The 25,573-nt window shown below is 36.3% G+C and overlaps 1 protein-coding gene across 8 annotated transcripts in view; it reads left to right on the forward strand.

Moving 5' to 3' along the window:
• The window catches only part of SUCO (SUN domain containing ossification factor), an 84,786-nt gene that overhangs the window by 18,134 nt on the left and 41,079 nt on the right, over positions 1 to 25,573 (forward strand). For 4 of the 8 annotated variants that reach the window (XR_012779051.1, XM_075527568.1, XM_075527532.1 and 1 more), the window contains exons 2-8: positions 9,749 to 9,857; positions 12,251 to 12,364; positions 18,453 to 18,607; positions 20,018 to 20,155; positions 20,362 to 20,515; positions 24,064 to 24,184; positions 25,280 to 25,416. Coding sequence is in view for 7 of the 8 variants with exons in the window: in XM_075527568.1 (XP_075383683.1) it covers positions 9,749 to 9,857; positions 12,251 to 12,364; positions 18,453 to 18,607; positions 20,018 to 20,155; positions 20,362 to 20,515; positions 24,064 to 24,184; positions 25,280 to 25,416 (928 nt within the window). In the remaining variant the exon portion in view is untranslated. The remainder of the gene's footprint in view (positions 1 to 9,748; positions 9,858 to 12,250; positions 12,365 to 18,452; positions 18,608 to 20,017; positions 20,156 to 20,361; positions 20,516 to 24,063; positions 24,185 to 25,279; positions 25,417 to 25,573) is intronic. The other 4 variants (XM_075527541.1, XM_075527551.1, XM_075527576.1 and 1 more) reach the window with 3 other exon arrangements.

Below are 25,573 nucleotides of genomic sequence, written 5' to 3' on the forward strand. Positions count from 1 at the left end.
GTACTTCGGGTGGAATTGAAGTACAGGACTTGAACTCTAGGTTTCCCGCAAAGGAGACTACCAAACTCCCAATGCTCCTTAACCATGCTGCTCATTGAATGGCTGGCACTGTGTGGGCAGTGCTCAGAGAGAGATCCAGCCAAAGGGTTTGGGAATTTACAGGATAACCACGAAATCTCAACTGGTGAAAATCAGGACGATCTCTTAGTTCCTGATTAGTTTCTGCCCTTGGCAAAACAAGAATAAGGTTTGGTCAGGTTTTAGAAGTGTGGGGAGTGGAAGCAGGGACAGTACATTATAGCAGGGACAGTACATTATTGACCTAGGGCATCCATAGCATGAACCAGAGACTTAGAAGTCTGAAGCACATGATATGTGTTGAAGTTCTGTGAAGTGGCCTCTATGATGAAAAATGAAGCACCAGGATTAGAGAAAGTCTCTAATAACCCGTGATAAGCAGATGACATGATCTTGGTTGCTGAAAACAAAAAGGACATGAAGCACTTACTGATGAAGGTCGAAGGTCAAAGACTGCAGCCTTCTGTATGGATTATACCTCAATGTAAAGCAAACATTCTCAAAATGGAGCCAGCAAGGAACATCATGATAAACAGGGAAAGGATTGGCATTGTCAAACATTTCATTTTACTTGGATCCACAAGTAGAAGCAGCAGTCAGGCAACCAAAGGACATTGCATTGGGCAGATCTACTGCAGAAGGCCTCCTTAAAGTGTTAAAAAGCAAAGATGTCTATTTGAAGATGCTCCTGACCTAAGCCATAGTATATTCAATCACCATTTTTGCCTTTGAGAGTTGTCTTCACAAGACTGAAGAAAAATTGATGCCTTTGAATTCTGGTGTGCTAGCAAAACAATTTACCATGGACTCCCAGAAGAATGAGCTTCTTCAAGTCTTGGAAGAAGTACGATTCAGCCAGAATATGCCTTAGAAGTAAGAATGGTAAAACTTTGAGATGTAGGCAGTGAATATCCTTCTAGCCATAATTCCTTATGTGATGAATTATAATTCTGGACTCTATGCTTGTGGCTTAGAATCCAGAAGGAACCTTTGTGACATAGTGGTTACACATTGAGCTGAGATCTGAAAGTGTAGCAAATTCAAAACTACTAGTTCCACGGGAGAAAGATGGGGGTTTCTATTCCCATAAACAGTTTGTCTCGGAAACCCACAAGGGCAGTTCTCTACCTTTTTCTGTTGGGACCCTGTGAGTCAGCATTGAATTGATGGCATTGAGTTGGACTTTTATGCTTGTGGCTAAATTTCACTTTCCAGAGAGTTCTGTGCTACCCTAATGGACATGATTAAGGTGTGATTAAGTCCTGATCTTAGTAAAGGGTGTTAAGTCACACCCTTTCTTTCCCTTGGGAGTATGGTCTACTAAAAGACAAGAAATACATCCCTATCAAAACCATTCCTCTGTGTATAAGAGTCATCTCAGAGAAATCCCAGGACCATTGGAAGAGCACATTCAAGATCTCTATCCGAAGGCTGAGATCAGAGAAACTAGAGACTAGCACAGAGACTGCAGGACAGAGCAAAGGACCCAGGCTGAGCCAAGGAAACCATGAGACAGAACACAAGGGCTGCACCTGTGGGACTGAGTCAGAGCAACAGGTGCGCTTCCTGGTCCACAGACAGAGACCAAAGGACCATGGTGGCTGTTGGCTGAGGAGAAGGGTTGCTGTGAACCAATGGCTGTCACCCTGTGACTCCCATAATACAACTCAATAATTGTGAGGGTGCTCTGAGAGTCTTGTGCAAGAAATTGTTGAAGCCAACATAGAAGTAGAGTGCCATGGGAGGAATGGCTGGTGTCAGAAGAGGGTAAAGAAGGAAGGGAGGGTGGAGGCATGTTTGATCCCTGCCTCATGGCAGTAGATCCTTATTTCCTAAGAGGAAGATTACGTATCTAGCAATGCATCCACCTATATTTTTTCAGATTAAAGGAAGCTGAAGAATCATGGCAGGTGTAGATGTCCTAGACTCAATTTTATGAAATAAAAAGAATGCTCTAAAGGACAATGATTGTATTGATTGAGAAAATTGGAATAGATAGACAGATCGAGTTATTTTGTCAATGTAACATTTACTGAAATTGATCATTATAGAGTGATTATGTAAAAGAATACCCTTATACTATGAAAAGATGCACTAAAGTATTTAGGGAAGAGAAAGAGGGAGCATGGCAAATGATGGAACAAATGGGGTAAAATGTTGAATTTTTTTAATAGGAGTAAAGGGTAGGGTGTTCTTTGTACTATGCTTGCAGTTTTCTAAAAGTTTGAAATTATTTTTTTTTAAGTGGAAAAATATAGTTGTGGTGAAGTGACATCATTTAGTATAGCTTTTCTACTCATATCTTTGTAAGTACCGCCAAATGATTGGGTGTGAGCATACAAATATGGCGTGTGGAGCGGTAATATAGGGGATTGGTTCGTTTGGCCCATTGCACTGGGTTTAAGAGAACCATTTCAGAAGAAGGAGAATCCTGTGACCGTCAACAAAGAGCCACCAAAGGAGCACATGGGAGATCCTATTCTGAAGTAGCAGAGGCACCGAGATGAGGAGACAGAGTAGAGATGTTGTGCCAAAGTCACGAAACAGGGCAGAGGAGTAGCTCGGTGACTGTGAGGTAAAATGGCAGGCTTCCTGCCAACAGAACAAGGCTGAGGGAAACATGCCCTCCAGCCTGGCTAAAAAGAGTCATTGCAGACACTTTGTAACCCAATAAGCCCTTTGTGTATAAGAGTATTGTGAGTATTGTCTATGAGTTCTGTGGCCATGACAATGAGTGATTTGATGCAGCAGAGAAGAAGAGCTTTGGGAGGACATTTGGTGTCAGATTAAAGGAGGATGGCTGGTGGAGGCACGTCTGACCTCTGAGGCTAGTGTAGAGTTGGATAGTCCTCCTCCTTTTGCAGCCAGAAGGCAGAAGTTACCCTCATGTTTATTTCCTCACTGCCTTGATTGAGATTTCTCCCTTTGCATGATACATTGATTGATTCAGATTGTTAGTGATCTATTTCAGTTTTTTCTTTCCTTGTGTCAATTTTTTTCCTTGTAAGTATATCTACTTTTAAGTGTTCAGATATATTTACAAATGTAGGTCATACTTTATAATTTTAAAATGGTTACTTTTATAGCGATTTTGTCTTTTTAGTGTATATTATGTTCTTCCATTGATTAGTTTTGCTATTGATTTTTCTCTAATAATGTATTCATCAAAGAACCAACTTTCAGTGTTGTGAATCTTTGCAGGGTTCTTCTTGTGCATCTATTTCCGAGACTTCTGTTCGTGTGTGTGTGTGTGTGTGTGTGTGTGTGTGTGTGTGTGCAAGCACTGCACTCACCGATTGTGCCACTGGAGCTCCTGCTTTCTTTCTCTTTTACAGTGAGATTTCTGCTCTGATATCTGCCTTTGTTTCTTTGGATTTACATGGTCTTTGATCTTTTTGAGTTGAAAACTTGTCTGTTTTTTTTGTCTCTGTCTTTGAATGTTTTCAAATGCATCCATTTTCTGCTCTTGTCCCATCATATCCTATCAATTTTAAGATATATTCTTCAGTTCTAAGTATCTCATCATAATGTTCCTTATTATTTTCTCTTTAGCTGAAGCATTATTTAGTTACATAATTTTTTGTTTTCAGGTTTGAGGTGGCTTCAGCTATCTTTGTTATTTGAAGTTTTATTGCAGTGTGGTTGGAAAGAATACTCTTGTTAGGTTTTAAGACTGAAATTAGAGGCTTATTTTGAGACTTTGAGTATTTCATATTTGGAAGTTTTTTCTTGTGTGCTTGAAAAGAATGTTAATGTACATTAAAGGCACACGTTCTATGTATTTGATTGGCTTTCTTATGCACACCACAAATACCATGTACCCTATGTCTTTTCCACTTAATGTATTATTCTGTGATAGGTAAAGTGGTTCCATTGCATATGGAGTTTCCACGAGTGGGGACTGATTAGCAGCAGTTAACAATTTAAAATAAGTAGGTATAATGTTTGACTATTTTATTTTCTCCTGTAGTTTTGTCAGTGATCATTCTGGGTTTTTTTGAAATGCTATTGTTGGGTGCATATGTACTCATAATCCTGTTTCTTTTCCCCAAAGATAAAAAATGCCTTTGTGACCTACTGTTTTCCATCTTAAATTTTATTCCTTCTGCTGAATTCAACTTGCTACTTCAAAATATATATATATTATATCTTACTATTGTTGCTAGGTGCCATCAAGTTGATTTCAAATTATAATGACATCACGTGATAGAACTGCCCCGTAAGGTTTTCTAGGTGGTCATTTACTCCCATACAGTTATACAACCTGGGGAACACTATGTAGGGTTGCTATGAGTTGGAATTGAAATATATCAATATGCTGATGAAGCACTGGGAGCATTCAGTTGTTCATGCCAAGAGAACTAACCTGGCCAACTGGCTGGAAGAGAGCTGTATCCATTCTAAAGAAAGGTGACCCAACAGAATGTGCAAATTATAGAACAATATCATTGATAATACCTACAAGGAAAATTTTGCTGAAGATCATGTAAGAGTAGTTGCTGCAGTACATTGACAAGGAGCTGCCAGAAATTCAGGCTGATTCAAAGAGGATGTGGAATAAGGGATATCATTGCTAATACTAGAAAGATCGTGCTTTCAATCAGCCAGTCAATACTTGTGCTTCATTGCCTATGCTAAGGCATTCACCTGTGTGGATCATAACAAACTACAGATAGTGTGGGAGGAATGGGAATTCCAGAACACTTCATTGTGCTCATGTGGAACCTGTACATGGATCAGAAGCAGTTGTGAGAATAGAACAAGGGAAAACTGCATAGTTTGAAATCAGGAAAGGTGTGTGTCAGGGTTCTCTCTGTGGATCATACTTATTCAACCTGTATCCTGAGCAAATCATTGTACGAAGAAGCCTATGGCCTCAGATTTGGAGGAAGGCTTATTAACAGCCTGCGTTAGGCAGATGACACCACTTTACTTGCTGAAAGTGAGGAGGACTTGAAGCACTTACTGATGAAAATGAAAGATTCCAACCTTCAATTTGGAGTAATAAAAGGAAAGCCAAAATCCTCACATCTGAACCCATAAATAACATTATAAACAGAAAAGGTTGACATTGTCAAGGAGTTCATCTTGCTTGTACCCACAATCAATACCCAAGGAAGCAGTCCAGAGATCAAATGATGCAATGCATTGAGTAAATCTGCAGAAGACCTCTTTAAAGTGTTAAAAACAAGGATGTCACTTTGAAGACTGTGGTGCACCTGACCCAAGCCATGGTATTTTCAGTTGCCTCATCATTTGAATGTGAAAGTTGGACATTAAATAAGGAAGACTTTCAAAGAAGAATTGAATTTAAATTATGGTGTTGGCAAAGAATATTGAAAATGGGCTACCAAGACAATCAACAAATTTGTCTTGGAAGAAGTACAGCCAGAATGCTCTTTAGAAGCATGGGTAGCGAGATTTCATCTCACATCCTTTGGCTATATTATTAGAAATGGGCCAGTCCCTGGAAAAGGATATCATGCTTGGTAAAGTAGAAGGTCAGTGAGCAAAAGAGGAAGGCTCTCAGTGAGATGGCTTGACACATTGGGTGTAACAGTGCGCTCAAACATAGCAAGGATGGTGAGGATGATGCAGGGCCAGGCATTGCTTCATCTGCTGCCCATGAGTCGCTATGAATTGGAGTAGACTCAGTGGTACCCTCCTGAAACAGCTAGACTGCTTCTTAATTGGAGTGTATATTTGATACATCTGGGGTTTAAATTTTTTTAAATTTATTAAGGACCTCAGTATCAACTCATTTTTGTAATTGAAATGGATTGGGGTTATTTCATTTTATTTTTTGGTGGTTTAAATGTTCTTACTATTTTTATATAGATAATATTGAGTGAACTCTGACTTATGGCAACCTTATGTACTACAGGACAAAATATGGAGGATCTGGAGGTGTAATGGAGAGCCCGACAAGGACAATTTAATCTATCCTATAGGGTCGCTATGAATCAGAATTGACTTGATGAAAGTAAATAAAAATATACTTTATGTGCATTTTTATTCCATCTGTGTTTCCATACAAAGCAGCTCAGGCAGACGATTAGTTCCCCGTTGAGGTGCTTGATCTCAAGATCTGAAGTTTGAAACCATCCAGTTGCTCACTCCTTGGGGGGAAAAATTACTCCCATAAAAAATTAGTCTCAGAGACTGACAGGGACAATTCTACTCTGTCCTCCAGGTTTGACTCAGTGGCAGTGAGTTTGGTTTGGAGTTTGGTAAAACCACACATGTGCAGATTTTCCCCATATTTGGTAATACCTTTACCATCATCGAAAATAACAAGTGTGTTCTATCTAGAAAGCGATTTATCCTCCTCCTTCTACTATCTTTTGTATATATCAAAGAACATTGCTTTCTGTGTATAGGCCTATTCTTTTTTTTTTTTTCTTTTCAGTTCTGCGGAGGGAGGGCGCGCAGAGTATATAGGCCTATTCTTGACTTTTTATAATAGAACATATTATATCCCATATTTGCTCTCTTGTGATTGACTTAATTTATTCAGCATTATAATCTCCAGCATACTATTCCTCATCCATGTTAATGTTTCATGAGCTCCTCATTTTGAAGCACCCTCATATTTCTTGGTTATATATGTAGGAGTGGGATTGCTAGATCTTAAGGTATTTCTATTTCTAACTTTTTTGAGGAAGTAGCATGCCATTTTTCATAGCGATTGCACCATTTTATAATCTACCAACCCCATGTAAGAATGCTAATCTCTCCACAATCTCACTAGCGTTTGTTGTATTTTGTTATTTAGATCACTTTCATTTTTGCAGGGGTAAAATTGGTTAATTTAATTTTCCTTTTGTTGTTCATGCACTTTTTGTTGTGGTTTATAGACTATTTATGCTGATAATTAGGTCCTTTTGTCTTGACCCTGATGCTTCTTCCACAATTTTTTGTAGTTCGTTGGTGCAGTGAGCTAACCCTTGGGCTGCTAACCACAAGGCTCTGTGCTCCATAAAGATTTACAGGTTAGAGCAGTTCCCGTGCAGTCTTGTGTGCTTTCCTGAAACAGCGTGTACTTTTGGGACAGTAATACCCGAAACTTCCCCCTGCCTCATAAAAATCACTTGGATTAAACATGTACAAGTTAGAAACTGTAAGGAGCAGCTCTGCTGTGCCCTGTAGGGTCACTCGTGAGTCAGAATTGAAATCCTGATGCTTATGATCATCTTTTTCTGTACTTGTTGACTGCCTAAATGTCCTCTTTGGTAAGTGTGCATGTCTGTTTCCCAGTTAAATTTTTAATTTGTCTCTTTGTTGTTAAGTTGTTGAAGTTTTGTATGTATTTAGATACTAGCTACGATGTTGCCAAAATTGTGTTCCCAGTCTTGAGGTTCATTTTGTACCCTGTTGGTAAAATCTCTTGAAATTTTAGTTAATTATACTTGCATTTAATTTTTATGAGGTCCTCAATTAATCTAATTTGCCTTGTGCTCTTGGTACATTTTTACTTTTGTTTTGTAGATGATTTATGCTGAAAATTAGATCTCTTAGTTTTGTCCCTGATGCTATTTTCTATAACTTTATAGTTTTAGTTTAATGTTTAGGCCTTTGACCCATCTTGAGTTAATTTTTGTACACGATGTGAGGTATGGCTCTTGCTTCATCTTTCTGTATTTGTATATCCATTTTTGCCCACACCATATGTTAAAGACATTGTTTATTTCCTCTTGAATGAACTTCAACCCTTTGTAGAAGATCAACTGCTCTTAGATGTGCAGAGTTGTGAAAGTCATATCATTCTAAGAGATTATAAAAAAAAGCCCGCATAGTTTCTTCCTTCCTGTTTTCCCACTTTTTTTTTCAAAGAAATCCATTTAATCTCTTTAGCTTATTAACTTTTGTCTCTAAAATAGTTGCTTTTATATCATTTTTGGCATTTAATATCGCTTTTGACTTACTATTATAGATCAAATTCTAATATATGCTATTGTAGTTCTGTCATAATTTGGGCTGAATTCAATATTTATATTCTAACTATGTAAATGTATTTATAGCTAAATAATCATTAAAAGGTATTCCACTTACCTATTTTTCTTTGAAATAATATTTGATTTCTTTATTTAATTCTAAATTCTTTGCCAATTTTGTCAATTTATTTGGGAGACTTTCCAAAGACTCCTTATGTACTCTTTTAAGTTTCATCTTTCTGAAGAAGCCTCTTCTGGAATTTATGATTATTGCTAGTCTAAACAGGTTGCCACCTTTTCTTTGTGCTCTGCTGTTTATCCTACGATTTCTTTCCAGTTACTCATCTCTTCTAGCCTCCTTAGTATGTGGTTTTCATTTCTTCCTTTCGTGTACATTTGAATTAATGTAGTGATGTTTAAATAAACGAATGTCAAATATTGGCAATCACAAGTAGTTCTTAACAGAACTATTAACAAAATTTTACCTTTTTATTTTATTATTTCTATTGTAAATGGGGAGTTCCTTCATCCAATAACTAACTAGTGGTGGTGGTTTGAGTATGGAAAGTGTATTGATCTTTATCTCTTAATTTTATACTCAGCTACTTAGAAAAAATTTTAACAGTAATCTTTGCTAACTTTTTACCATTTAAGCTTATATGCTACTAATGATAAATGATAATTTTACTTTTTCCCTATTTTTGTATTTCCTTTATGTTCTAGTGATAATGATTCTTGTTTTGTTTCAGATGTAAATAAAGTTCCTTTTAGGTTTCTCTGATAAACATTATGCCAAAAAACCCTCTCAAACTCCCCTCCATTGACTCAGTGACAACACATGGTGGCCCTATAGGACAGGGTATAATGGTCCCTGTGGATTTCTGAGACTGGAACTCTCGAAAGGAATAAAAAGCCCCCTCTTTCCCCAGTGAGGCAGCTGGTGATTTCGAATTGCTGCCCTTGCAGTTAGCAGCCTAATGCTCAATCACGAGCATCAGCAGGGCTCCTGGATAAGTATGATGCTGTTCAAAACAAAACAAAACTACTTATAGCTATTGTATTATTTATGTTAAAATCTTGATGGATGTATTAATTTATCATATACCTTTCATGATGGTGGAAATAATCATGGATCAAAAAATATATTGAACTACTTTTGAATATCAGCGCAAAACTGTTTGATCACAACAGTGGTGTTATTATCCCTTGATATGTTTCTAGAGTTCTTTTATACCTTTGCATCTGATTTCATAAGTACAACTGATCTGTGGTTTTCATTTGTGTCTGTGCTAGTTTTTTATATCATTGCTATGTACACAGTTTGAGAAGTATTTGGAAGCATTAGTTCTTTTCCTTGAATCAGTTAACTGTTTAAACTTGGTGACTTTTAATATGTTACTGGTATGTGATGCTTTTTGAAGAGATGAACTCTTTGACAGCTTTCTCTATTCCTTCTATGATGATCAGATATTGTTTCTGTGAAAGTTTTGTGTGCCTTCATAAAATTCATTATATCTTACTTGGAAGGCTGTTACCACTGCTTATGTTTTCCTTAGGGCTGAAATAAAACACTCTTGTGCTGTGTACATTCAGCTGTTAAATTCCCAAGGGATTAAAATAAGAACCAGGCTGTGCTGCTTATTGCTTCATTCTTAGCCCTTAGTAGGGAAGATGCTGACTTAAATTTTTCATTCTTTTTTTTTGTGTGTGTGTGTGTGTGTGATGGGTGATTTTAGGCTTCCCAGTTGGCATGTGTGTTGTAAAGAGAGTTCTTCAGCTTCATCATACTACACTCAAGATGACAATTGTGCGCTAGAAAATGAAGATGTGCAATTCCAGAACAAGGTATTTTAAATACAGTTGAGAGTATAAGTTGTGTGTCAGCTGTCAAAAACACAAAACAGTCTGAATAAATGTAATTCCAAAAGTATTTTGCCAAAAAAAGATTTACAGTCATGGAAACCTACAGGGGCAGTTCTAGCCTGTCCTATAAGGTCACTATGATATTGAAATAAATATTGCATATTAACAAGTCAAGCTAAGTCACACGTTATCACATATTACCTTATTGTTTCAGTGCTACTGTAAAGCTTGGGAGGTTCTCTTCACTAGAATTATTATATATTTAACAAGCTTTTGTATTAAATTTCTTTGCTTGGTAATGACTTGTGCTCAGACTTATAAAATTTGCTTCCTAATAAGAGCAGGGAAACAGTGAAAAATGAACTCTTGTCACAAAAAATCTGAAAGTTCTATCAACTTTCAAGAATGATATCAACATTCAAAAAGGTTCATTTGGCAAAAAAATTTGAATTCAGTTTGTAGAACATATCTATAGTTTTAATAAGTGGAGTAAAATAAATGTATTCAACACTTGTCAATCCACTATTGGTGAAGATGGTTACAATTATAAAATATTAATATGAATGAAAAATAACTAGAATACAGTATGATGATGCAGCTTTATGTTTGCGAGAATGTTAAATCATACACTAATGATTTATAAAACTCAGAGGAGTCTTTAAAAAATTCTTGGAAATATTCCTTTCTTCCAATCTGTTTTCCACATACAGACACACCAAAAACAGTAAAATTTAATCTTTTATGTATATAAATCTGCTACATAGTAAAGTTGTATTTATTTGGGGGGGGCGGCGAAGGGGTATATATATTATGCCATAAAGTTTGGTGGGAGATTTGTAATTTTCCTTGCTGTAACCTGAGGATTTATTTTGCTAATTACTTAATTCAAATAAATCTGAGGTAATTTACATTTGAGTTTTTTTTAAAGGTTTGGAAGCATCCATTATCTTTTAATCCCTTTTTTCCAAGCAGTTTTTGAAGCGCCCAGTCTTCTGCATTACTGTTCGTGTTAGGAATGTTGTAACATCCTGCGTACTACAGACATGAGAGAAACAGTGCCTATTTAGATCACTGAAAGAAAGCTTTTTAATGTCTCAAATAAAGCATTTCTAAAGAAAATAATTTTTATAAATGAAAAACAATTGGAAACTAGGATTACTGAGAGAGTCTACGGTCTATACCTACATGATTTGTTTTATATAATGAGATGGGGAAATGGAACAGTATAAAAATAACTGCTTGCTAAGTCAATATTATCTTAAATGAATAAAGGTAGGTATCTGATGTCTCTTGGACACCTTTCCATGGCTTTATATTCTTCTTAATGTTTGCCTTTTGTTCCATTATATAGCTCTATTAAAATGTATTGACCATTTCTGTACTGACACTCTTGCATTCTAGGAATGCTGTCCTTATGGATGTGTGTCAGCACATACATAATTACTTTTAAGTGCTTGTTTTGGGGTTGTATGTGGCGATGATAAATTTCCTAGGAGTAGCTTATTTAAATATTTTAGTTATGTTAGGGTATAATTCTGGAATGGAACATTTCAAATTTTGAAAATTGTTGGTGCAGATCTCTGCAAAAAGACTATTATTTTACTCTACTTTCACCCACAGTTTATAAGACTCAGGTCTAAAGTCTTCTATGAGAAATTTGAAGAATGTTAGTCATGCACTTTTCGAATTTAGTGTATGTTAGGAGGCTTATCTACACCAAGATGAATATGACATTTGTCTTTTGTAACTTTTATCCAACAAAGAGACACATTTAAAGACACAGAACTGAGTTGCTAATTTGAAAATGAGTAAGTGCCAAAAGAAAAAATAAAAGAAATACTATATGGTCATTCATCAGATAATTACTGAAATTTTACTTTGTACCCAACCCATAGTTTGGGGTGATAAAAGTTCAGGGGTTATTGAAAAATGAAATGAGATTTCTTAGTCCATGCATACATTTCAATTTCAGTAGCTAGGAGGGGGTGCAAGGAGAGCATAGTAGTTATGAGTTGAGCTTGGATCGGTGAGGACCACCGTTTGAAACTACTAGGTGCACTGAGGGAGAAAGTCGGGGCTTTCTACTCCCTTAAAGAGTCACAGACTCAGAAAGTCATGGGAACAGTTCTCCTCTGTCCCATAGGGTCGCTGTGAGTCAGCATCGACTCGAGGACAGAGTGTTAGAGGAGGAGATGGAGGGGCATGCTCAGAGATAGAAAACAAACATGCAAATAAATAAAAGTAATTGCAGTCAACTGCATGCTAAGTAATGTTTTTATTTTCTAAAAGGAGATGGTTTTAAATATTGCTTTAGGACTGTTTTATGAAGCTATTTTTTTTTTTTCAGTTAGTCTCCTTTCTTTGTTGCACTATAGGATGAAAGAGAGGAGGGGCCTGTTAATGTTGATTTATCAGAAAAAGTGGGTTCAGATATACCTATTCCTCAAGAAGAACATAAGTTAACAGATGACTACATTGTGGATATACAAGTAAGCTTTGTTGTTTTGACTTTTGAATATATACTTTTCCAAACTACTTCACGAGATAGAAGCAACACTATTTGGTCACCATACTATATTATTGTTAATTTTCCTTTTTGAAGTACCCTGCAGCCAGACTGAAGATTGTTCATGTGCTAATAATATTGGTTATGATAACATTTTGCATATATTGGGCCAAATAAAGTATATTAATTTGAAAATGCAAGATTACAGATTTGATAATAAATGGTACTATTTTCTTTATAGTAAAAGTTTGGATATAAGTCCTCACTAATTCTCATTAATTTCAGATTTTATAGAAGATATTAAAAATGAGTTTATGTTCTGTAAGCTGACCAGGGAGTCCCTGGGTTGTGCAGAGGGTTAATGTACTCAGCTCCTAATGGAAGATAAGAACCTTGAGACCCCAGGTGTGCCTCAGAAGAGAAGCCTGGTGATCTGTTTCCAAAAAACTCAGCCATTAGAAATCGTCTGGAGCACAGCCCCACTCTGTCATGTACTGGTTACCATGAGTTGGACGCCAGACAACAGCAGCTAGTTGAAAACGGGCTAACTGGAATGTTGATGTATCTGGAAGGCATTAAGTATTAGGAAAATCTGAAGGAGCAATGAATATTTGATTTGCAGAGAAACAAAAAGAAAGGCTAGCTATCTCAATGATTAAAAAAACAAATTCCAGCTCAAAATCAAGATTTTTGTTTAATTCAGCCAGTTATTTTATAGCTTATAGTTATCCAAGGAGATATACAGCAAGATTTCTCTTATTAATTTCTAGTGGACATTTGTCAGTGTATGAGTCAGTAAAAATGATCTACGTAGTCCCTCCAGTTAGATGACTAGCCTGAGTAGCCATGCCATTATTTCATTTTCTAGAGTTACTGTTTATCATGATGTACTCTTTTTCTTTCTTTTATTTATTTATTTTTTTTCTTTTGTCATGATGTACTCTTGTTCAAATACTTTGAAGTAGTAAATGTATCTTTTTAAACCTGTACTGTTTAGTAATATATTTCCATTGAGTACTTAAATTGTAATTTGCTATAAATATAAAATACACATCAGGTTTTAAAGATAGTCAAAATTGCTGTAAAATAATAACTCATTTATTTTTATATTGATTATAATATAATATTTTGTATATATTGAGCCTAGTAAAATATATTATTAAAGTTTTACTTATTAAAATTATTAAACAATTTGGCTCAGTGGGTATATTGGACAGTCTGTTATAGACTGAAATACTGCCTTGGTCCTTCTCTCAAAGTCTGCCATAAAAATGCAAGCTATTTTTGTGTTGGTTTGTTTTAATAGTTTTTTTTAAATCATTTAATTGGGGGCTCATACAACTCTTACCGTAATCCATCCATCCATCCATTCATTGTGTCAAACACATTTGTACATTTGTTACCATCATCATTCTCAAAACATTTTCTTTCTGCTTGAGTCCTTGGTATCAGCTTCTCATTCCCCCCCCCTCCCCAACCCCCATCCTTCCCTCAGGAACTCTTGATAATTTGTAAAAAAAAATTTTCATGTCTTACACTGCCCAGTGGCTCCCTTCACCCTCTTTTCTGTTGACCATCCCCCAGGGAGGGGGTTATATGTAGATCCTTGTGCTCGGTTTCCCTTTCCTCCTCTTCCCCTACTGATATCGCTACTCTCGTTATTGGTCCTGAGAGGTTGTCCTGGATTCCCAGTGTACATCCTCTGGTCTAGCCAGATTTATAAGGTAGAATTGGGGTCATGATAGTGGAGGTTGGAAGCATTAAAGAACTAGAGGAAAGTTATGTGTTTCATCGTTGCTATAATGTACCCTGACTGGCTTGTCTCCTCACTGTGACCCTTCTGTAAAGGGATGTCCAATTGCCTGCAGATGGGTTTTGCGTCTCCACTCCGCAAACTACTTTTTATATGTGGATTTAAGTTTAACTACCGTCTATACTCAAATATAAGCCGACCCAAGTATAAGCCGAGGTACCTAATTATTACCTGGGAAACCAGAAAAACTGATTGACTCGAGTATAAGCCTAGGGTGGAAAATGCAGAAAGAAGTTAATGGTGAGTTTCAATAATCAAAACAAATGAAAATAAAATTACTAAAAATTCAGACATACCTTAAGAGTACTATTCCCTGAGCTCAATCAGCAACCAAGCTAAAATGTAAAGAGTTAAAATCCTTCAAAACTGGATTCCTCATCATCGTCCATATCCCAATGCAGAGCTTCAGCTGGTGTGAGGTCATCATAGACGCTGTCCTTACTGAAATCGCCGTCATCACGATCACTGCTGTCATTCTCATACAAAGCGCAGTCTTCACTGCCATCCATAGCATTACTAATACTACATTTCTGGAAGGCACGTGGCACCATGTCTTCTGGAATGTCTTCCCATGCATCTCGAACCCACTTTGCTATTAACTCTGTCAGGCTTCATGAGATTTCCTCCTTTTGTTAGTCAGGCTTGACCAGATGACATCCATTCATGCCACTGACCATGTATCAGCCAAACCCAGTTTTTCACATTTTTTTTGTGCTGAAAAACTCGGCTTATACACAAGTATATACGGTAATTAGTTAACTAATATGCTTAACTAAGTAATCTCCAGTTTAACCAATTCCTTCAAATGACCATACTTTGTATTCTACCAGCTTTATTCCTCATGTTTTCTGCCCATAACTTCTGCCCAAGCCCTTCTTTGTAAAGACCCCGCTTTTAGCCCATACCAAAAACCAAACGGGTTGCCATTGAGTTGATGCAGACTCATGAATAGGACAGGGTAGAACTGCCCCTGTGGGTTTCCGAAACTGTAACTCTTTATAGGAGTAGAAAGCCACATCTTTCTCCTACTGAATGGCGGATAGTTTTAAACTGCTGACCTTGGAGTTAGAGCCCAACCTGTAACTACTGTATCACCAGGGCTCCTTTCTTTTAGTCCGTAATAGTTCAGTCTTTCTTTTTCTTTAGTATAACTGTCTCCCATTTGACATTTATTTTTTTCTTTAAATATAATATTTTATAATTTTGGTGATAGTTTCTATAGCAAATTAGATTCTCATTTAACAGTGTTCTACACAGATTTTTCAGATACAATGGTTACATTTTTTCAGTCTGTCAACATTCTCATTATTTATTTCTGGTCTGATTGTTCTGTATGGAGTGATCTTGTTCCCCTGTCCTCTTGCCTTCTTATTTTTGCTTAGAGTAAATGTTGACTTTTAAAGGAGGACAGTACTCATGGGGGATATTCCTACTTTATAAGCCTGTGTATTATTTAGCTAAAATGTGACTTCAGTACAGTTTTGTTTCAAAATGTAAAGAATATCTCATGATGGTAGTCTCAGAGAGCCTGGTCTAATAAATCTGAACTTTCTAAGAAGTTGCCTTTTATTCCACAGTTTTTCTCTGAGTATTCCACAATATCTGTCTACTGTGTCCTTGATCATAACTCTGAAGTGGTAGCTGGGCACAATGCAGTTCTTTTGGTCTCAGTATATACGGTCATTGTGTAGATTATTAGTCCTGTAGCCTAATTTCTTCTCAGAGTTTCATTTCCTTTTCTCTCTCTTATTCTGAAATAGAGACCAATAAAATCAAGCCAAACTCACTGCCATCAAGTTGATTCTGACTTATAGGAACCCTACAGGACACGTTAGAACTGCCCCAGTGAGTTTGTGGGGCTGTAACTCTTAATGTAGGAGTAGAAAACTTGAGTTTCTCATGAGGAGCTGGCTGGTGGTTTTGATCTGATGACCTTTCTGTTAGCAGTCCAACAAGTAACCCACTATCACATGTAATTGCCCACAAACTTCTAAGGCCCCAGACACTACTCAGTACCCTTGGCTGTAGAACGTGGACTGTATGAATTATGCCATTTGACCAAGATATATATGTATTTATCCATATTAGGTAGATTGTTCCTGAGGATTTTTTCTCAGTCTGTAGGTTATGTGTTTACTCTTTGGATAGTCTTTGAATGAGCATAAGTATTTAATTTTTATAATGTTTCCGTCTTGGTGATCTAATTTCTCTTCCACTGTTCTTGCATTTATAATGTATTAGATAATTGATAAAATTACATTCCATAGTTTTGTCCCTATTTTTTCCCAAGAACTTTATAGTTTTAGGTTTAACACTTAGATCTTTATCCATTCTTTTTTTTCAAAACCATTTTATTGGGAGTTTTGGATGTCCTATAATTCTGTAGTTCAAACACATCAAGCAGTGTTGTACAGTTGCTCCACAATCAGTTTCAAAACATTCTTTGTCTTCTTGAACTCCTTGACATCGGATCCAGGTTACACATACACCCCACTGTACCACCCAGAAACCCCTTATTCTACTTGCTGTCCCTGTAGGTTCATCGATCCAGGGTTTCATATACTGATAAACAGAAAAACAGCAACAATTCAAGAGGGTGACCCTCAATGACATAACACATCTGAGATAAACCCTGATATGAAAAAACAAAAAACCAACAAAATTACAGAAAATGTTGAAAACCAGCTAAGGCCCGGCATGCATCAGGGGGATCAACTGACAAAGTTTTTTTAAAAAACATTTTATTAGGGGCTCATACAACTCTTATCACAATCCATACATATGCATACATCAATTGTATAAAGCTCCTCTGTACATTCTTTGCCCTAATCATTTTCTTTTTTTTTTTTTTACATCTTATTAGGGGCTCATACAACTCTTACCACAATCCATACATATACATACATCAATTGTATAAAGCACATCCATACATTCTTTGCCCTAATCATTTTCAAAGCATTTGCTCTCCTTTTGTGTTTTTTTTCTTTTTAAAACTGACACAGTTTTAACCATTCAAGTCAGGTTTATTATTTTGATTTCCATAGTTATCTCTCCATGGTACTCGACCTCGTAACCACTTTCCTCCCCTCTTTGATCCACTTTGAGGGTGTTTTTTTTGAGGAGGGGGATGAGGTTGGGTCAATGGTACATACTATAGTACAGAGTATAAGAAGCCCTGTTTCCTTTTTCTGCAAGTGGATATCCATTTGCCTTATGATTTTTTAAAGAGATAATTTCATTTCCATTGAATGGATGTTCACTTGTTGCTGAAAATCAGTTGTTGAAGGTAGATGGATTTATTTCTGATTTCCTTAGTTTTCTCCTACTAGTCTCTTGTCTATCATTGATCAAAATCAAGCTATTGGAAAACCTAGCAGCACCAGGAACCCTGGTGGTGTTGTGGGTTACACACTGGGCAACTAACTCCCAAGGTCAGCAGTCTGGAGGTAGAATGGGTAGAAGCGTGTGTGCAGTGGGAGATAAACCAAACTAAACTCATTGCCCTCCAATTGATGTGGACTCACAATGACCCTATAAGACAGGGTAGAACTGCCCTGGTGGGTTTCTAAGATTGTAACTCTACCAGAGAAGAAAGCCTCATCTTTCTACCACCAGAGCAACAGATGGTTTTGAATTGCTGACCTTGGGATTTGCAATCCAACTCATAACCACTATGTACTTACTGGTGCTGCTAGCGGTCTTCAAATACGACTGAAGTATTAGGTAGATCTCACATGCTGCAGTAGATAGCCCTGGACATTCAAGGCTGAAGGAGTAGCAAGAATGATAGCCTCCTCTGTTACTTGAGCATGCTTTTTGTTCATTGATAACACATCTCCTAAATTGCTCAGGGAGTGTTCAAAAAGTTAATGGAAAAATTCCTTCAAAGAATGACACAGGTGTACAGTCTCATGATAGAAAATAATTACTCAGCAAACTTCCCTGGTCGTTTGCTCACCAATGTAGCTTTATTCAAAACTATATAAAAACCCCTGTGACCCAATGGTTCTCAAAGCACCCTAAGGAAAATAAGTATATTACAGAGAGAACTTATCTGTAGCTGTTCATAGATTTCAGAGACATGTTTAAACACATTTGATGTAGAATAAACCCATTCTTGTGTGAACCAGACTTTAGTAGCACCTCTTTCTTGCTTACTTCAGGTAAAATCAGATGAAGAGATGATTTATCAATCTATATCTAGTAAGTAGATAATTTTGCATGTATATATTATTTTCTTTAAAATATTTTTATACAGAATAAGGAATCAGAAAAACTAAGTTCTCCTGTCCTTGAGACACTCCCTACAATTGATCTCCATGAAGATTCTTCTAATGTGGTTGTGGACAGTGAAAACATTGACAATATTTCCAGCTCATCTACCTCAGAGATCTCTCCAATCTCAAAGCTTGAGTAAGTTATTTCCAAGAAGAAAAACAATCTTCATAGTTAATGAAAGAAAAAATTCTTCATTTATGAAACCAGCGTGATAATTAAGTTTGAAATTTAGGCTACAAACAAACATTGCCACACCTGTGTTTTGTATGTGTAATGATTATGTAATACAGCAAGTTTCTATTAACTGTCTAACTCACTGAAGTTGGTTGGATCCTAACTGAAATTTCTGTCTTATAAAGGTAAATTGAGGTTCTAATTCTTTATCACTTGTTCCATTTGAATAATCTTCCTTATAATTTTTTAAGTATATGTAATTTAAAATTATGTTAAAAAGAACCATTGTTTTATTCCATTCAGTTTTGTTACTGTGTGATTACCTACTTTTGAAACTTGACTTTAAATAATTCAGAGTACTTAGGTTTAAGGTATCCTTAATTTAGAAAATTTGTTACATATTCTTTCTAGCTCTTGCCAACAACTTTTCAAAAACCAAAGTAAAATGTTCTCCCACTTTTAAATTAATTAATTCCCCTATCAAATGGACTAATATACATAAAGTGCATAGAACAGTATTTGACACATACTCGAGTATAAGCCAACTCAAATATCAGCCAAGGCACCTAATTTTACCACAATAACTGCATAAAAATATGCTGAAAAATCTCGACTTATACATGAGTATATACGGTAGTTAGAATATATAAGCGTGAGCATCTTAGTCCTACTAAATTACTAAATGTATCTTTTAAAAGACTCTTTTCAAGATTACTAGGGACTGAACGGAGCTATAATTTATATTGTTACCATTTAGGAGTTTTGCCATGAACGAACAGGAAAACAAGATATATTTACAAATAATGACATTGTTTAAAATTTCCAAATAATAAATATTACATCAGAAAAACTATAAGGGTAGATAGTATATAGCTGAACAGTGTATCTTATTCTCACATTATACTAAATATAACTAATTAATAGGGACTAGTAGGGGAAAATGTTATGGCTAAATGTTTTTTAAGTGAAGTTTTTAAAGTACCAAGAATGTTAGTGCAGTATTTTGAGACAACATCTTTCTTGACGTTATAGACAATTTTTATCATGGTAGAATGTATATTAGCAAGTGAATTAAACAGAGTGAACAGACATTGAGAATAAATATCTTTCTTTTAATAAGACTGAATTTTTGGTTTAGAATTTGGCAATCAGTTATTCTGAAGTCAAAGATATAAAGACATAACAAAAGTTAACAGTTGACTTTGCTTGGTTTCAAATAAATGATTTGTTGAACACAATCTGCAGAACTATAAAGCGCTCTTTTGGTTTAGATTATGACATAACTAGTTTTGACATAACTAATGGTGAGTGTAACTACTTTATATTAAACCCGCTAAGTCACGAGATTGTCTTTTATGTTTGTTTCTTCAGTGAAATAGAAAAGTCTGGTACTATCTCAATAGCTAAACCAAGTATAATTGAGCATCCTGAAACTAATTGTGATGTTGGTGACACCCTTGGCGCAAGCACTCCAGCCGAACAACCTTCCTTTGTCAGTCCACCTGAAAGGTGAGTGGGGACAGTTTGCGCCTGTTGTATGTGTATGTAATCATCGCATGGCTGAATGGACTTTGGTATATGTATAGTTGTACTTGTGATTGAGAGATAGCTGATCTCAAGTTCTTTCTTAGTTTATGTGATCATTTCTGTACTTTAGATGAACTGAGCTTGTTATCTAGCTAAAATTTGTTTGTGTATCTTTTGGTTTCAAATAGCCTTGTTGGCCAACATATAGAAAATGTGTCATCTTCACATGGCAAAGGAAAGATAACGAAATCAGAATTTGATTCAAAAAAAGTTTCAGCAAGTCAACCTGCTGCTGGTGATCCAAAATCTGCATTGAATACTTCAGATAATTTAAAAAATGAGGTAAGTATATACTGTACCATCCCCTGCCTAATTAAGCAAAATACTTTTACTATATGTTCATTTTTTTCCATTAAAGGTCATTTTATTGTGGGCTCATACAACTCCTATCACAATTCGTACCTACATCAATTGTGTAAAGCACATTTGTATTTTCATTGTCCTCATTATTCTGAAAACATTTGCTCTCCACTTAAGCCCCTGGCATCAGCTCCTCATTTTTCCCTTCCGTCCCTACTTCCCCCTTCCTCAGGAACACTTGATAATTTATAAATTATATAATTTATAAATTAGTGCTTTGTCATATCTTGCACTGTCGGACGTCTCCCTTCATCCACTTTTCTGTTGTCCGTCCCCCAGGAAAGAGGTTATAGGTAGATCCTTGTAATTGGTTCCCCTTTTCCACCCCACCCTCCCTCCACCCTCCTGGTATGGCCACTCTCACCACTGGTCTTGAAGGGGTCATCCGCCCTGGATTCCCTGTTTCCAGTTCCTATATGTATCGATGTATATCCTCCAGTCTAGCCAGATTTGTAAGGCAGAATTGGGAACATGATAGAGTGGGGGGGACGGGACGGGGAGAGCATTTAGGAACTAGAGGAGCGTTGTATGTTTCATCATTGCTACTCTGCACCCTGACTGGCTTGTCTCCTCCCTGCGACCCTTCCTTAAGGTGATGTCCAATTGCCTAGATGGGCTTTGGGTCTCCATTCCACACACCCCCTTATTCACAGTGATAAGATTTTTTGTTCTGATGATGCCTTATACCTGATCCCTTCGACACCTTGTGATGGCACAGCCTGGTGTGCTTCTTCCATGTGGGCTTTGTTGCTTCTGAGCTAGATGTCTGCTCATTTACCTTCAAGCCTTTAAGACGCTGTATCTTTTGATAGATGGGTATATATTCATTTTTATAGTAACTTACTAACCATCAGATTAGGCTGATGAAGTAATTAATGCTGCGTGTAAAACTGACAAGAACTATTCCCTTAGAGTAAAGCTGCTTAATAAACTAGGTTGTGACCCCATGTGGGGGTCATATAACGAAATGTGGAGGTTGGGAAACATTTGACAACAGTTCCATGTTCTGAGTGTGCAACAACCAAAAATTAATTCAAAACTCATGATGTAATGCCTCTGAGGTGTTTCTGGCAGTGCTTACTCAAGCCCCTTTGCCTGATATCACTGCGTGCAGCCTTGTTCTGAACACAGAACATGCGCTCATAGTCAAAAAATATCACGAGAGATAGATGTTGTACTTTGTAATACTACCAGTGTTGTGCTTCAGAATAGTCTGAAAATCATTAACTTCATTAAAAGTCTTGGTTGATTTGTATACTTTATATACTTTTAATATCCAAGGTTGTATAAAAATTCCTTGAGTGAAAAGGGGTTGGGAGTGGGAAAAGTTTAAGAAACCCCGCCTAGAGCAAGGGTCACTTCAGGCTCTATACTGCCAGTATAGATATATAGATAGATAGTTTTTGCTTATATGGACTCTTCTTTGCTTACATCCATTTCTAAAAGCCCTGACGTAAACAGTTTCTTAGCGACCTATCGCGAGGCAGCCACAACTATTAAATGCCTTCTAAGTTAACTCACTAATACAAGGTGAAATTCAGACTCTTCCAACCTAGTGACTTTCAAAGGACTTTGACCTTACTGTGTGCAACATACAACTGGATTAAATATAACATTATATTGCAGGCTGTCATTCTTGAAATAAAGACAGCTTATCCCAGTGTAGTCTTTTTATTTTCTTTCGAGTTCTTGATTCATATAGTGCCGAGGTTTTTTTGCACATTTCTCAAAACGTTGTCAGTAAATACATAGCATTACGTTAGGGATATAGAAATTAAGTAACGGAACGAATGGAACGTCTCTTTGTCTTCCTTGCTTTAAGATAAAGTAAAATACAAATTACATTTCCTTTCTCCTCTTTAGATGTAGACACCATCTTGATATATGATGTGTTTCCATTTTAGTGTATGTTTTAAGACTTTTTTCAAATCTGTTAACTATAGAGGTTATACTGTTTTTTTAGCTTATTCTGAAATAATACAAAACATGCATGATTCTTGCCTGGCATATTGTTTTACTCAACATTTTGGGGGATTTATCCTTTTTTTTTTGTCCCCTTCACTGTTGTGATCTATCTGGGCTTTATAGTGTTCCGTAATGCCCATAAAAAACTGGGCCATATATTCATTGCATAGCTAGCAAATCTAAAACCTGTGGGATTTGATATATTGCTCTCCACAGCCCTGTCAAAATCATTCCATCTCCCACTTCAGGTTGCTATAATTTTTAGGAGAAAGGAGTGTGGCAGGATTTTTGGAGAGCGGCATCTTGTTAGGACTTTGGAGAGCAGCACACATTCAAAACAAAGATGGTCAGCTTCCATCTCTGAGGAAACCACAGCTGTTTGTTTCCTCCCTGCATCACAATAACCACAGGCAACATGTAGAGCAACCATTGTTTGTTTACTACGGCAGCTATCGAACTTTTGTCCCATTTCGGAGCCCAGAGCCCAGATTCTACTTTATCATTCCTCAGTTAATGGATATGTAGGTTGTTTCTAACGTTGATACTTTAAAGAAAGCTGCATGAACATTTGTGTGCGTGTTTTCTTCAGGCCCATGTAGCATTTGCACTACAGCGCATACATAGCTGTGGGTCTTTAGCTTTTCTTTCTAATATTGCTGAATGTTAAACCTCCTTCATCAGTCTGATCGATGTCCCGTGACTCAACAAACATTCCACACTGTACAAGTTATGTCACACCTGTGGTTTTTATTGATAATTTGTTGATTACTACTGAGATTTGGCAGTGTTCCACAAGGTCCAAAGGCTAAATCACCTGCTGCTTCTGGGAAGAAAGGTATCGTTTTATCCTCCTGTTAGGAGTTAGAGTCTCGGACACTCACAGGGTAGGTCTACCCTGTCCTATTACAGAGCCGCTATGAGTCGCCATCGACTCCAATAGCAGTGAGCTGAGTTTCTGAGATTGAGCATTTTCTGTGTTGTTTTGTTTTCTCTCTGCTGAATTTATTGTTCACATTCATTGCCTCCCTCCCCCCTTGTTGTTTGTCAGAACCTTTATAATTTACATTAGTCACTTGTTGATTCAGTATGTTGCAGATACTTACCACAAGTTGTAGCAAATTGATCATTTTAGTTTATGATCTTTGGGTGTATTTTTTAATCTGATAAAATGTGTATCTTTTTTATGATTTATGCTTTCTGCATTTTAAATACTCTTTTACTGAATCATAAAGCTGTTTTATTTTTTCTTATTAATTTGTAAAGTTTGAGTGTTTCCTACCAACTTTTACAACTCATGGCAACATGTGGTACAGATAAAAGGTGATGAATTATTTTTCTCAGCTTTAAAGTAAACCCAGACATTTATTTATGTATTTTTCCTCAAATAGTATTTTTCATTGAAGAAATCAAGCCTTAATTAATTTGACAGATGCATTTATACCTTTGTAATTTATTAATCTGTAATCCTTGACAGTTGAAATCTGGTAATTTGACATTCCTTTCAGAGTTCTGATTTTAAAAAGGCAGGAGAAATTGATCCTTCTCTAGCAAGTCCCAAAGATCCAGAAGATATTCCTACATTTGATGAATGGAAAAAGAAAGTTATGGAAGTAGAAAAAGAAAGAAGTAAGCTTTGGGATTTGTACCCTTCTTCCCTTTTTAAAATTTAAGTTTGTGTTTCTCTTGTCAGTTACTGAAATAAACTAACTTTTAAATGTTTTCAAAGGTACAACTGAGCAATTTGTTGATTGTTTTGCTTGGGTGCCACCTATTCCAACCCACATGTGTTAGAGTAGAACTGGCCCAAAGAGTTTTCTTGGCTGTAAGATTTACAGAGAAGCCCGGTGTGCAGTGGTTAAATGTTCAGCTGCTAACTGAAACATTCAAACCCACCCGCTCTTCCATTAGAGAAAGACATGACAATCAGCCCGCATAACGGTTTACAGCTTCAGGAACCTTATGGGACAGTTCTATTCTATCCCAAAAGGTAACTGTGATCTGGAATCAACTTGGTTTTGGTTTTTATCTGTATAGAAGTTGGAGGATAGTTGTTGGGTAGGTTCCAATAGCAGCCAAGTGCTTAACCATTTCACCACCAGAATTCCTTAGTTGTTAATTATGCATGTGCATTTTGCCTGCGTATAATTATATAGTTTAGTCTCAATTGAAATACATTTTAATAAAATTGCTTTAGGATAAAATGAGATAAAGAAGAGAAAGAATTGACCTTCATCTGAATTGATTAAAGGCAAATTGAGACATGGAAAGTTGTCTTAAAAGCTTTAACAAATCAGAATGATTACAGTTTAAATGGTCACTTCTACTTTTTCTTATCATTTACTGCCGATAGACTTGGATTAAAGTCCTGTATTTTTGTCCTTGTAGAACAAATCTTAGAATTTAGAATTCTTAATTACTGGGGTTGCAAATAGATTATATTTCCTTATTAGAATAAAATATAGGGACAAAAAAGTTTGATTTTTATTTAAAAGTTTCATTTTGTGCATCATACTCCTGAGACCTAAATCAAATAATGCAGACTTTCATAGTTTATTTATTAATTGAAGTAATAAGTGATTGAAATGAATCTTATTATTAATTTAACAATATTTTGCATGAAGATCTGTTCTTCTTTAGAAGTCACCCTGTTAATTTTGACATCGTTTGTGCTGCTAAGGGTATTTTTCATTATAATCACCATATAAATATGTTTATAATAAGGTTTGTCTGTAGGTCAGTCAATGCATCCATCTTCTAATGGAGGTCAACATGCCACCAAAAAAGTACAGAAAAATCGAAATAATTATGCCTCAGTGGAATGTGGTGCCAAAATTTTGGCAGCTAATCCAGAAGCCAAGGTATGTAATTGTAAACAGATAACTTTATAGACTGAGGTAGTGGTTTGTTTGCTGGAAGCTCTGTTTTAACATGAGCTATATTCATCATTCAGTAATACATACAAGATTTTGCCTTTAAAGATATCTTTATGTGTGACTTCTTAGTTATGTTAATTTT

The sequence above is a fragment of the Tenrec ecaudatus genome, chromosome 1 (genome assembly GCF_050624435.1).
Source record: "Tenrec ecaudatus isolate mTenEca1 chromosome 1, mTenEca1.hap1, whole genome shotgun sequence".
Lineage (NCBI taxonomy): Eukaryota > Metazoa > Chordata > Mammalia > Afrosoricida > Tenrecidae > Tenrec > Tenrec ecaudatus.